General features: G+C 46.3%; 1 protein-coding gene across 1 annotated transcript; it reads right to left on the bottom strand.

Annotated features, from left to right (window-relative positions):
- Nucleotides 1-5,936: 5,936 nt before the first annotated feature.
- On the bottom strand, nucleotides 5,937-14,353 carry igf2b (insulin-like growth factor 2b). Its single transcript, XM_062389365.1, has 4 exons — nucleotides 14,084-14,353; nucleotides 12,971-13,121; nucleotides 11,089-11,270; nucleotides 5,937-9,596 (listed from the first exon to the last, which is right to left on the bottom strand). Exons 1-4 carry the CDS (start codon nucleotides 14,156-14,158, stop codon nucleotides 9,357-9,359), a joined length of 648 nt encoding a protein of 215 aa, XP_062245349.1. The 5' UTR covers nucleotides 14,159-14,353; the 3' UTR covers nucleotides 5,937-9,356.
- Between the last annotated feature and the right edge of the window lie 569 nt (nucleotides 14,354-14,922).

The following is a 14,922-nucleotide window of genomic DNA, read 5'->3' as shown; positions in this document are numbered from 1 at the left end:
CACCACACACACACACACACACACACACATCTCATCCCTGAACTTGTCTGTAGGCTTTGAACTCTGTAACACCGGCCAGGATGGTTAAATGTGTGTCCGGCCACAGACCATTTTTCTTTGATCCGTCTCATCTTGAAGATCCGAACGATGAATTCACTCCAGTCATAATATCAACTTTTCTTTTCCATCATGTCTTGCATCACTGTGCATATGTTCCCCACTGTGGCACAGTTTACTGGGCTCCCATAGGCAGACCATTAATTGCTTGGCGCCTCTCAAGAAAAAAACAGGAAAAAAAGCAAACAAAGAAACAGTTTTGTTAATAGCCTGCTGCTGTTGGCTGCTGATTTAGCCCAAGTAGTAATGCCAATTCTTTTGGAACACACACAAACATCATACTGCCACCCATCATTAGCAGGGCTCCGTGAGCGCAAGTGTGTGTGTTTTGATATAAGTGTGTGCATTGTGTCACATGTTGCACACTTCAATGTACGCATATGCGCTTTCATATATGTTTGTTTGAGCGTGCTTGTTTGTTTGTGTTTGTGTACATCTGATTATCTGTGTGCGGTTTGCACAGAGAAAAACGTTGTCGCCACTTGTATGTGGCATCCATTATGTTACGGTGCACGCTCTCACACACACACACACACACACACACGCTCACACACACACATACTACATACATAGTCTTTCAGTTGTGGCATTTTTGGACGTCTTCCCATCCGCATTACTGAAGCATGAGAATGAAATTGACAGTCTCGGGCAGAGGGATGGCACAGTAGACACAAACAGCCGATGCCAGCTTCCATGGTCTCAACGGACAATAGTTTGCAGCGGCCAAATGGCACGGCTGCAACGTCCTTCTCAAGCAATTTCCACACAAATATTCACACTTCTTCTGTCTGTGTGTGTTTTGTTTTTTTGTCTGCTAGTGTCTGTGCAGGGGCTACGGCAATATCTGAAATGTCTGTCATTCTTAGGAGAAGAGCAGGCTTTCAGGGAGGGCGGGGGAGGGGGGGGATCTGATATGCTTTTTTTTTCACAGGGGAAATGTCAAGAGGATTTTATTCATTCATTATCAGATATTAATTTTTTAATGAGCCGTGGGGGTTTGCACACAATACCAGCTTTTGAATCTGGAATCTTTAGAACGCCGAAAACAGCAGTTGCAGAATAACAAGGAGGAAAAAAGGTCAAGGGGAGGAGGAGACCGGGAGCAATAGCAGGAATAAACCCTGTAACCCTTGGGCCCTGGCATGGGCCAAAGACATGGAGCTTATCTGGTTAATGTGGGGAAGATAACCAGAATGCAGCCAGGGAGCGAGGAACCTCCGACAAAGCTGCACATGCTCACACTGTTCACTGGAGACTGGGGCCTGTTTATGTGTGCGTGGGATCATGACAGCTGGACACACACGCTGGCACTAACTCAACTGTTGCATAAAAGTCTAACTCAACACTTGTCAGTCAAAGGCACATAATAACATCCACAGGGATGTGTGTATGGTTTTTCTAAAAATGGAAACAACGTGCAGGAGTCGGTGCATGTGATCCACACGGCTCCTTCTTTTCCCTCTAAATCAATCAAGTGTTCTTTTTTTTTTTTAAGTGTGAGATTTAAAAGATTGCAAAAAAAAAAAGAGAATCATCGAAATCTTGTTGTGGACAGAAACGTGCCAGATGATTTTAGTGCTGACTTCAGTTTTTACTGTCAGTTCTCTGAGCGCTGCATGTGTTGTTCATCTCCACTTATACCGAAATATTGCCAGCCACTCCACAGAGTCATCCAACAGAGTTATTTGAAGTGACGGCTAGGTATGGATCATGGCCTGCCTTGTAATTAAGAGAGATTGCTATTTTCCCCTTAGAATGGGCTCTCCTATCCTGATCTGTAATTATATGTTGTTCAAACATAGAGGGGAGTGTCCCTGGTGATTGTGCAGCCGGCTTTATTCTGCCTGCAACACCACAAGTGCCGGCATAACTGATTGTCTGCCTTGATCCTTAAAGTTTCAATTCTTTTTTTAGTTTCTCACCAAACAATAAAGTGTGTGTTTGCAGCGGAATTAGTTTAACTGCGGCACGTTTGCTTCCTTTGCTTTTCTTGCCTTTCCCTTGCCTAATGGATCATGGCAGAAAGGCCGTGCGTACGTGTGTGTGTGAGAGTGTGTGTGTGTGTGTGTGTGGTACCAGGTAGTGCCCCATTGACCTCCACATAGTGACACTGACGTGCAACAATGATGAATTCCCTGAGAGAGTGAAGTAAGGACCCACCTGGATAATGTTAAAGTTAAAAACTGCGAAACCTTAAACGTTACAAGATGCTGACCTCCTTGTTTAATTAAGTGCAGCGTTTTGCTTTTAAACATTTACTGCCACCCACTTCACTCTTCCTGCAACACCTCCAATTAAATTTAGCCTTTAACAAATCCACGAGTCTTTCAGGAAAGCCAAAAGTGATGGAGGTCACCGCTGCAGATAAAAAAGGAGACGGAGAGCACTGATGTTTTTAATCGGCTGCTTGTACGAAAGACACAAATAGTTTTAAACGTTAAAAAAGTGATCGACGACAGAGTGTAACTTTTGACCCCCGTGAGTAAGTATAGCCCCGGTGGTCTGTGCACCACACACAGAGTATTTTTCAGTGTGAAGCTGTGACCCCCTTGTTTTCCAGTAAGAGGAAATTGTCATGCAGTGACCCAGTGACCACACTGGAAACCACTTCCCCCTTTGTTATGATTTTTGTATGGCTCAACCACCTCATTTCCCATGTTCTGGTCCTGCAGAAAACGAGTCTGCCCCACACATTTTGTCACATCCTTATTTCTCCTGCTGTTTCTCTGACCTTTTCACTGCTGTGTTGACAAAGGCACCAGAATCCTCAAAAATTGCGATACTCTACAAACGTAGCGTCCCAAGCGCTCTATGTTTAGTGCGTGAGTGGGCTGCAGGGAGACGGTCAGCCATCAACCAAAAACAAACACCGACATTGTGCAGTTGTTTTTGTGCGCTGAAATAGTTTGTTTTTGTCTCGTCCACATACTCTTGAATTCGAAACGGTGTATTTTGCACGTTAGAACTTAGTTCAGACTGTTTTTTAAAGAGAATAATATCCCAAAAATCTGGATTACGACGACATGTAAACAACATAAGCAAACCAACTTGTTCAGGAGCAAAATTCAATACATCTGACCCTCTTTTCCTCTCCACGCATAGTTTTACTTTGCAGAAAAGCCACTAACACTTTCGCTTCATTGTTCATATGTCAGAACCTACGGTTACATAATTAGAAAAACCTCCTCGCAGCTCCTGGTTGATTAGGAATCAACAATTAGATAGTTTTGTGGGGCGCTGAAGAAACACAATCACCTCTTTATACTCTGGCTCTGCCGTAACCACCTCAGAGTCCATGCAAGGATGTAGATTGAATTATGTTTTGCATTATGGAATTTCGCTCTTTGGGGAAATTAGCCAAATAGTTGTGTTTCTGTGTGATTAAAGAGAGACGGAGAGGTGGATGCTCGAGGCCATACACACCACACATAAGAGTTTTGACTATTTCAAGGGGCCAGTACAGTTTGTTCTGGCCATAGATGTTTTGTGGTATGACCCCCTTTCCCTCCGATTCTCCCTCTCTCTGTCTCTTTCTCTCAATCTCATTCCCCTCTCTCCATCCCTCTTTTCAGTCCATGGCAATTAGGGAGGAAAAGTGGGAGAGGAGGAATGTGTGAGCACGCTTTGTGAGGATCGGGAGAAAGAGAGAGGGAGTACAAGAGAGAAAGTGAGAGATAAAGAGAGAGCGAGAGATGAAAGAGAGACAGAAGAGGGGAGGAGAAGAAGGAGAGGAGAAGGCCTGTCTTAATTGGCCTGTGTGGCCACGCTGGGCTGTGATGGTCTGGGCTTGCCAAACCCTGTGCCTCAATAGTTGGCCTGGCCTTACATGCATCCCGTGCATCCGGCCAACCACAACTAACTCTAGTGTGCTCTTTGGCAGTTTCCAATGTCAGGCCTGGGAGAGTTGTGCCACCCACATCTACACTCCGCTCCACAGTTCAGGAGGCCTCTCTGATGGGGATGGATGCACGGCTTTGGGGTTTATGGTTTATTTGGCAACACCAGTTTAGGTTGAGGTGGCATTTCTTGCGTTCCTTTCTATTGTTTACTTATTTAGGATAATGTTACAGGGATTTCAAGTCTCGGTTCCGGATTTAGACAAATTTAAATTCGACAACAAGTTAAAATGCACCTTCCCAAATTACATGCATTCCTGCGACGCGAGTCAAATCCCTCCCAGCCTTTTACACCGCTCAGCGCTGCGGATGTTTTGGCAGAAATAAATATTTAATAAATTGCATTGTTATTTCCCTCCATCTATCTACACTAAACTCCCACACCACTGAACTATCAGCTTTAACGATCTTAATAAGATCAAACCAACACAACCATCAATCTCAACGGTCATGAAAACAAGTGTGTGTCTTGGCTCACGCTGGCCCAGTTTAGCTTGTTTTGGTTGACTTATGCTGTGCCAGATGCTGCCCTGCCAGGCACAGCGGTGACGTGACAAGCCCTGAGGACCTGAGAGTCCCTGTTCTCATCTCCTAGCTCGAAAGACTCCCACTCTGTATAAACACCTGCAGGGAACAGGAGAGTCCCAGGGCGGGTACACACACACACACGCACAAACACACACACACACACACACACACACACACACCTGTCGAAAGGTTAAAGAAAGTGTGAGAATAAAGTGTTGTAATGGGAATGAGTAACACTGCACTCATAATGCATGAATCAATACAGGGAATTGAGTAATGCTGCAGGACTCACTTGCCGAGAGAGAAAATATGTGAACATCTGCATGTGTTTGCATGCAAGTTCAGTATGCGCATGATTGTGTGTGAACTTGTGCAGCCTCTAGCCATCTTTCAGAGATGAACTACTTTTGACAGCGTGCACTTCCAGCTGAGTTTCTCCCTCTTTTTGCAGGAAGGTGGACTCCTCAGTGGGGCAATGAGGTTTCATGAGAACAGGCAGAGGGGATTTAATTGAGTGATTTATGACCATAAAACCTAGAACACAAGCTCCTCTGCATTGATAACTGAGCAGATCTTGCACTTTTTCCCGGAAGCAACACATGGGTAACACATCACTGTGAGGCAGGACTTTACACTGCAGCCAGAGAAAAAAATGGAGATTTCTGCCTCTCCCGGCTGTCCAGCTCCAACTCTCTCATAATGCGCTGCACCAAGATAACCTCAGTGACTAAAACAGTTCCCATCTGGGAACAGATTTACTCTAAATCTGCCCCTCAACAGACATCCCATGGGTGGGTGTGTGCATGAACGTCAACAATGAAAGGTCGTGCCATTTTCAGCAACATGCATGTGATAATTTGAGACAAGTTGGTTACTATACTTAGCCGCTGAGGTGCAGCCTGCTCCAGTAGTTAGCAAGCCGCTGGAGGATGGAGGGATGGATGTTGGGATGGTGTGTCGGAGGCAGTGAGAACAGGTCAGGTTTAGTGTGGCATGCAGCAGAGAGAGGACTGAGGAGTTGCGGCCATCCGGCTTGCCACTCTGTGAGTGCTGATTTCCACTTTGGCACACTTTGCACAATCATGGAGCAGGAGAGAGACAGACAGACAGACGGACGTGGAGGCAGGCGGAGAGATAGGCAGAGAAAAGGAGAGGGTAGGGAGGGAGGGAGCGAGGGGGATGGTGGGTGGTTGAGAGGAAGAGAGAGGGTGCTAAAAGCAGCTGGAGATTCTTTGCAAGGCCTTAAGATGTAATAAATCATTTACAGGGTACATACGGTTTAATTTATATAAAAAGATTTCAAAAGTGGCCCTGGAGCTCAACACACACCGAGCAGTGTTAACACACATCCAGGACAGGCAGATACACTGAACAAAGCAGTAAATCTTTTAGACGTTGTACGTTTGATAAAATGTTTTTTTTTATTGATATTAAAAATGAAAGTACATGAATTGTGCATTTCGGACGTTCTAGCGTGCAGAGGTTAAATCAATAAAATACACACAGGCTGAGTGAGCTACTGACACAGAAAAAGTTGCCATTGCTCGGCAATGTATCTCTTCATATTCAGCGAAAAGAAGTGGTTGTCTTTCACGCCATTCATAAGAACACTAGAGTAGCCTGTTTGAACATTACAATAGTGAATGAATGCAGTCCTAGCAGGAAAATATAGAATAAAATAGAAAATATAATAATAATATCAATAATAATAACAATAATAATTGCACTGCCTGCTTTGTTGCACAACTGAAGTAGAATATAATTAGAGACAGGACGTAGCCTTGATAATTGAGATCTCTCTGACAGAAAGAAGATAGAAAGTATTGGGTTGACTCTTCACCGCAGGATGGCGAGTATCCATTAAGTCTCCATCTCGTGGGGGTGACGCATGACACAACGGAGGAGGAGACTATGATGTGGCACAGGATGACCTTGTTTCTGACATGGGCTTCAGTGGTTAGTTGCAGAGAGCTGTATCATTGTGGCCAGGTAACAGGTGACAACCTCAGCTGCCCTTCCACAACTCGATATCTCTTAGACACTCGGAGACTAACTCCACTTCTCCCTCGGAGAGCGTAGATTGTGTTTTTTTGTTCCTGAGTGCTTCACAAATGGTTCAGCATGTTAGCCCTTCATCAAAACGCACGACGGCTCCACCGCCGCAGACACACATACATACTGATGGTGTACGATCGGGGACAATGTCTTCTACAAACAGAGGAGAGGAGATAGGATAGATGTAAGATTAGTAAAAGACATATATAAGATAGGTGAAGGACAGATAGACAGAGGTAGACGGACACACGGACAGGTAGACAGAAGATAGATAGATAGATAGAAAGAGGGACAGATAGATGGAAGATAAGATCTCCTGATTAGACAATGACCTTTAGTTGACCTCTGATGGCTGCTAACGTCAAACTAACGACATCATTACCCCCAATTAGGGCATGGACACGTGCGAGTCACATGTAAGCTGAACCCCTAACTCTACTCTGCAGCTGACTGGACATTTACGGCCCCATGACCCAAACCAACACACGGCCGTGGCACTGGCACACATGCAAGATGCTCCTTAGAAGACCATAGGACACCATGCATAATTACAAAGACATGATTTAATGAAGGACTGATCATTCTCCCCGCCATCAATACTAAAGTGGCTTTAAAAAAAACAAAAAAAAAACATAGTGGGTTTGAGTACAATCAATGTTGAACAGTTATTTTTTTTTCCAATGATAAAATCACTCATCGATGCTTTCCTTTTTCACAGACGACCCTGACAGGCTTCTGGAAATCCATGCAGACCCAACATATTCAGAGTATGTGCCTATTTCTGTGACATAAGATGCCTAAGCAATCCAGGCTATGCTGCTGTTAAAATATTAATTTATAGTAACTATGGAAAACCAAAAAAAAGGAAAAAAACAAAACAAGAGACATTATTTTTGGTACAAAGCATCTACAAAAAAGCCTTACAACTCCAATTGGAAAACAGAGATCATACAAAATAAATCCGTCAGTTGAGCATCAGTGCTACGTATATTATTTGGACCAATTTTTCAAATATATTTTATAATAAAATAAATAATGCCTTTATACAGTGCCCTTATTTGTATTTCAACAAACAAACAAAAAAGCTTGGCGGCTCATTACGCAAGATACAGCTCAGACTAAAGGAAAATAACACAACGTCCCTGGAAACTAATTATATATCTATATTTATATATATGGATATATACAGTATGTATATATCCATATATATATAGATGTTTATATATATATATATTCAAGTATTTGTTTTCAGGCAAAAGCATGTGAATACTACTGATATACAATACAAAATAAAATGTTAGTTGACATTATTGCTGTTTTTTTCCCTTTGAATTGAAATGTTGTGCCTTTCTTTAGAACTGTAAAATAACATCATAATAATTACCATGGAAACAGAAAAAAAAATGCCTAACTTGCAAAAACAGGAATGTCACGGTACCAGAAACTGACGGGGTTTTCCTTTTTTTTCATTCAAACATTGATGTGAAAAGAAAACAGAAAAAAAAAAGACAAAATAAAATATAATCATCATTATCCCACTTGCTCTTTGTCCATGCCATGAAACTTCCTGTCAGAGCAGTCTGCAAAGCCATGGCGAAACAGGACGTACTGTCCCAGAACTGAAGTCCTGTCCCAATCCAGGCGGTCCACAGTGTCCCTTATGTGTCCCCACGCTGCTCCCTGTGTCCGGCAGCCTCAAAGGGACGGGAGGAAACGGGGACCGGGTCTCAGGTCCCTCTTGCCGCTTATGCTAGCAAGCTAGTGATGAGCAGCCGCTAGCACTCGCTGCGAGCCCAGACGCCAACACAGCCCATATCTTTTCTCAGTGACACTTCCCCCTTGACATTGCCACTGCCAGGAGCGCCCCCAGATCCTTTATTTTCCGTTTTTTTAAAAGTCACACTTTCCTTAAAACGGAAAGTTTTAATATTCATTCAAAGAAAAAAAAAAAACGTGCTTTTCAACCTCTTCTTTGAGTCCATTCCCAAAGCTAGCACCATGACATTTTTTTAAGCTACACGTTCATTGTTCATAAAAAAATAGTGCCATTTTTTTCTTTACTTTGACGTAATCCGTGGCAATGTGCAATTTTGCAGACTCTTTTCTGCTTTTTGTTTGTGATCAAAAGGTGCTGGAACAGGAATCTAATTTTACAAAATAATTCCTTACAGTGTGGAAGTCCCTTTATAGGTAGAGGTGCAAACTAATAAGAAAAAGAACTAACAGAGATTTTCTTTTTGCCTCAGGAAAAATGATGTGGAATGGGTTCTTTCATGCAAGCTGCTCTTCACTTTCAGTTGTCTTCCACAGGGACAAAAAAACATTCCGCTGGGTGTCCTCTTGACACTTGCGAACCACGGATCTCTTTCATCTTCTTTTCTCCCTTCCCTTTTCTCTGTTGCTTAAGGATCCACCTGAATTGCATTCAGCCGAATTGTTAACTTTTTGTTCATCATTTGTGTTTGTGCCTTTTGTGTCAGTGACTGAAAGAGAGGGCGAAAGACTTCAGACAGGAAGAATGTGAAGGCATGTTTGTGTGCCGGAGGAGGGTGGGTGGGTGGGTTTGACGGGGGCAATAGAAAAGGGCCAGAGGGTCAAGAAGTAGTGGATGAGAGCAGGGGGAGGGATTGGTGGGCTCGGACAGGGCAGGGGAGGTCAGAGAGGACTGCCACAGAAATGACGTCAGAGACAAAGCTATAATCCCCTAGTCTTTTTTTTCTCCCTCCAAACTCTTGTCTGTGCAAAGGGCTGGCGGCGGGCTCATTTGTGGTTGACATAGTCGTCCGTGGCGAGCAAGACGGGCGGCAGTTTGCTGGGCAGGCTGATCAGGGGCCGGTGGAAGACTGCCTGCTCCTGTGCTTTGATCTTGTCCGCCTGCCTCCGAAACTTTTTGGCCCTCAGGATGGCGGGGACACCCCTCCGGAGCCGCTGGGCCGCCTTCCTCTGCCACACCTCGTATTTGGAATACTTGACGGTCACATGCTGCTTCCTCGGGACTTCCTATTGTGGCGTGCCGGGCGAAAAATAGAGGAAAAAGGGGAAAAGAGGATGTCAGTTCATTGGGGTTGATAAGATACGGTGCGAGAAGTTATTACAATGGAGCAAAAGCTTTGTTTACTTTCTGAAAAGATTCGGTCATTGTTGGGCCGCTCGAATGGAAATCAAATGTCATTCTTATAGCGTCGAGCGTCATAACAGACTCGCCTCGCCTCTGACTTGCCCTTGTTTTGGTTTCCTTGACTGAGAGAAGCTGTCAACAAGTGCTTAGCTCAGCCTCTTTAGCATACTGTCAAAAGGAAGGGAGGTCACTCGCCTCATATACATATGAGGAGCACGTCGTTGTTTCACCCAACGACCCGCCAAACTGACTAACCTCAACCGACCCAACCAATCGACACATTGTCATCTCGAAACCTCTATTCGTGCACAGTAAAGTCGTCTGAACAACACGAGGTGTTGTGCTGGCCACCGCAGACGGAGACACAGTGGGAGTGGCGGAACGCAGCTAGAATTTATGCGCGAGTAGCAAGTGCTCCATGTGAATGGCTTGTTTTGGTCCTGCCACTTGAAGAGTGTTTATCCCCCTTCATTCACTTCAGGCCTGCTCAATAGGCTAAACACAGCTGGCCCTTGGAGCAGCCTGTACCCATCAACTCTCCCTGCCCAGACAAACTAGGGACATGTCCCAACTAATTCCCTCGCAGCCTCTTTATCGCATTTCGGACAGAAGGTCCATTGCTTTGCTTCTCCATTTGTCATATTCATCCAGTTTTTCTTTTTTATTTACATCACAAGCAATCTCACGCCACGGACACTGATTTTCTAAAAAGTCGAAGCAGAATCACTACAAACGTCCTTCTCTTCTGGTCCGAGAGAAAGGCTGAAGGGACTTTTTAAGAGGTCTGGAAAGCAGCCATAGCTCAGTCTTGTGACCAGCCTTCGGCTCAGTCTTGTGAAAGGCCCTGAAATGCTTTGACGATCGCCTTCTTCATGTTTGTGACATATTTCAGACGACCTCTGCTGGCCAGCTCAGGTGTTTTTGACCGCAAGGATCACAACACAGGCCAGTTTCGGGGAGCTTGCTGTTCCGTGACTAATAATCACACACTCACAGAACACACTGTTATGTTCCGGACCAACAGTCTTCACCATCTAACAGGTTTTTCTTTTTCTCTCACACATGCACGCACACACGCACGCACGCACTCTGGTCTCTGAGAATGACTCTGCCTTTTCCTGTCTCTAATTTGCTGTGACTGTCTCCGGGACTGTTTTCCACGATGATCAGCACTTTGCATGGAAGGTAACTGCTTACCAGTGACCATTTAACATGATAAACCTGTTCTTGCATGGGTTTCAGTCTGTACTCGGTGTCAGTGACATGGGGGCAAGGCTCAGAGATGAATAGAGGCACAGGAGATGGGAGGTCAGATATGGACTGAATGAGCATTGTTTCCCATACTGGTGTGTTGCTGTTGTTGATGAGATGTACCTGTTTTAGTGCGGGCATCACGGGTATGACCTGTAGAGAGGTGGCCGACACGTCCCTTTCGGACTTGGCGGGTTTGGCACAGTACTGCTCCAGCAGTTTGAGGTCACAGCTACGGAAACAACATTCCTCTACAATCCCACGGTTCTGGGGGCGCCGGTTGCCGCCCCTGCTGGTTGGCCTACCTGAGGAGAAACGCAGATAGAGATAGGCGGTGAGCAGGGTGAGGTTAAGGCCTGAGCACACAACACTGGCATCAGTAATGAATCTAGGTTGTTTTTGCAGGATTACTTCAACAAACATAGCAGTCCACGGGGGCAAAGAGGATAAAAGGAAATCTATGACCAACAGCAACAAATCTTTTTGTTTGTAGAGGATAATCTGATTAAGGCTATCTGGAAGTCCTTTAATGAGTGAATACACGAGTAAACACCCTGAGCTGTGGACACTGAGAGAGTGTGACAGAGCCTGCTAAGCTCTCAGACAGACCTTTGGGTGAGCAAATAAGTAAAATGGAAACTCTTCTGTGACCTTGTCCTTTATCAAGTCAGAAGAGATAAAGAGGATGAGGAGGGAGCGAGGAGAGGAGGGGCCGCGAGGTAGAGAGAAAACAGGGATCAGCATAGAGAGAGGGTCAAAACAGAGGGGAAGAATACAAAACAAAAGGGGGAGAGAAGAGGCATGAGAGTAAAAGGTAGAGAACAAGGTGAGGGCACAGGGGAACACTCTCCGCAATCAATACAGGATTTGTTTGAAGTCCCGCTCCCCACACACAATGTTGGAGAAATCTCATGAGAGGGGAGGCTAGATTTGATTGAAGGAAGAGGAACATGAGAGAGGAAAGAGAGGGTGACCCAGGGGGAGGAGAAGGCAAAGCGAGGAGGTGGAGGAAGGGGGAGGTACATCTATGTTGGCCCAAATTGGATAATGATCTTTCTGATTGGGAGAGAAGCTTCTGTGGCAAGCGGCGCACAAAGAAGCCCGCCTGTCTCACAAAGGCGAGACAGCCGAGGGTGGGACGTGGGCTAATATCATTTTGAAGAAAAAAGAGGAAAGGGTGGGTTGGTGGGGGGGGGAAGTGTCTCTTCTGCTGCAGAGACGACACCAGAGGTGAAGTTGTGCTTGTGGCAAACTCTGGACTCTGTGCAAACAGCAGATTATCCACCGGGAGGATTAGCAGCCACAACAGTGCGTTCACACAATGCTTTACAGCTATTCCCATCATTGCCACAATGGAAGCAATGATCAGAATTGATGTTAATGATCTTTCCTCTTAACCTGACATCAAAAACCCCCCCCACCCTCCCCTCCCCTTCTCTCTCCCTCTCCCTCTCCCCTCCTCCTCCCCCTCTCTGCTACTCATCAGTGTGGTCGCCTGGCCTGGGAACACTGGTGCTGAGGTGACTGGTATGCCTCTTGGGGTGCTATTACTTTACTGGTAAACAAGCGGCCCATTGTGTCGCGCTGGGTCGTGTGTGCCTTCACACAGCTCGCCGGCCTTTCATATGCAATGAGAGGTGCGGGCTGCGGGGCAGAATGCGCACGCTCAGCAGAGGAGCGGCCTGGACGAGGTCTTGGAGACTCACAGCTGGCTATAATCTCCCTCTCACTCTCCTTTCTGTCTCCCACTCAGTGTGTGTGTGTGTGTGTGTGTGTGTGTGTGTGAGGGAGAGAGAGAGAGAGAGAAAGAAAAACACCATACACGCATACCACAGCCACAGAAGACAAGAGCGAGATAGTCTCAGCTATCCAAACAGATGTGCGCTAACGAACAACAGAAAGACTCCACAGAGAGGAGGACAAAAAAAAGAAAAAAGAATCAACATTCGTGCAGCTCGTGTTGTAAAAAAAAAGGAGGAAATGGTGTAATGCTTTTGAAACCTACTGAAATAGAAGCCTCGGTCTTCACAGACAAACTGCAGCGCATCCACCAGCTCTCCCCCACACAGCGTCTCCGCCGAGGCCATTTCCACCGCGTAGAGCGTCAGGGCCAGTGCAAACAGCAGCGCGCGACTGGACGAAGACATCTTCTTGACCTGCACGAGAACGAGAACACAAGGACATGAGACAAATCAGACATTTTCAGCGTGAACAGACAACGGCTCAAACAAACGCAACCGGGCCGACTCCCACGAGTCGTGCACATGAAAGCCTGTGAGGAAATTCTCAGATGACAGCCAGATGTTGGGAGTGATACAGCTGTAAGAGGATCCACTCTCTTTTGCGCGCTCCCATTTGCGCTCAAGATGTGCGACTTCCAGGGGGTTTAAGTGTCTGGCTCATGCATTGACCCACTAGCTCGGGAAGAAAAGCGCCTCACCCCACGGAACACAAGGTGCCAAATGTGAAGTTTTCCCCTCCACCTCCACAGTTATCTGTTGTCACCATGTGGCTCCTGAGAGAAGTGCTTATTCTGCAGGAAAAAAACGAAGGAGACGCGTATCTCTGCGCTTCACTCTCTTACACAACTCCCCCCACCCCCCCAGCAGAAGTTGCAAGACCGGCTGCTCGATAGTTAACTATCTGAAAAAGACAGACTCAGCATATATTCTTCCCCCCCTTGCTCACCCTGTAACGAGCTCACTGACCCTGCAGACCTGCTTGCACCGCCCCCTATCGCCGGCGAGAGGACCAGCTGTTTGATGCGAGTCCCCCCCCCCCCGGCAACATCCAAACCCAAGAGCAGAGACACAAGGAGAATAAAAAACACCCCTCAACTCCTTCTTTCTCCCTTCATCGTCCTTATCACATAACCTGTTGCAGAGTCCCCCCCCCCCCCCCCGAAGGGGCTTCATCCGAAGCAGGTCTCCACGCTGAAGTTTCTCCCCGTTGCATGTCAATGAATATGCCACATTGCTCACAGTGCACAAAAGAAAAAGAGACAAATTAAAGAAAAAGCGAGCAATGCATGAGCTGAGGAAGCCGCAGTTCCAGCTCAGAGCCAGAGTCTGTTAGATTACATGCACAGCACCCCCCCCCCCCCCCCCCCCCTGGTTACCTTCAGTCGGCTGCTCTCCGCTCTCCGGCAGGTGTGGCAAAGTGAGTGCTGTCCGTGTCTTTGCTGGGTCTCCATGTCAGATGGCAGTAGTCAAAATAAAAATTGAAAAAATAAAGAAAAAGAGGAAGACAGCGTTGTGGTGGTGATGGTGGCGGTGGAGGGGTATTTGGTTGCAGGGATTGCAGGTGAGTTAGTTTCCCAGTTGGTGAGGCTATAGGGATGATGTGTGACAGGCTGTCCCAAAGACAAGGCGACAGGCAAAACTTCTCAGTGAGAAGTGTTATATACCAAAACACGCCCCTTGCATCCACACCCCACCCCCTCGCTCCTCCTCCTCACGGCTGGTAAAAAAAAAAAGGAAAAAGGAAAAGAAAAAGGTCCACAGACGTTTTATGGAAAAGTGCTTAAACGGAGAAAAAGCCCAAGAAATAGAAAAGGAGAGAGGGGGAGAGAGAGAGTCGCCACCGCGCAGACCGGTTCCATAGGTATTTTCCACGTTTACGCGCGGCGCAAACCTGCAATCACAGTGTTTACACACAGTGCGCAGACTGGGAGCAAGAATAGACGCAATTCCTCAGACTCCAAAAAAAGAAAAAAATGTCAATGTCTCCGCCCTGCTGTAATTAAGATGAACGCTTAAGAGGAGGAGGAGATGAGGCGGCAGCGGCGGCGACGGCGTGCGCGGCCCGAGGTCTGCGGCTTTTCTCCCTCTGACTCAGGTGCGGATGAAGTCACCGGGGTCAAACAGTGAGTGACAGAGCAGGGGGGAGGAGGAGGAGGGTGGATGAGGAGGATGGTGGATGAGGGGAAGGAGGAGGGTGGATGAGGGGAAGGAGGGA

This window comes from Platichthys flesus, chromosome 6 (assembly GCF_949316205.1).
Source record: "Platichthys flesus chromosome 6, fPlaFle2.1, whole genome shotgun sequence".
NCBI classification, from domain to species: Eukaryota; Metazoa; Chordata; class Actinopteri; order Pleuronectiformes; family Pleuronectidae; genus Platichthys; species Platichthys flesus.
This window is presented reverse-complemented; position numbering and strand designations above follow the sequence as displayed.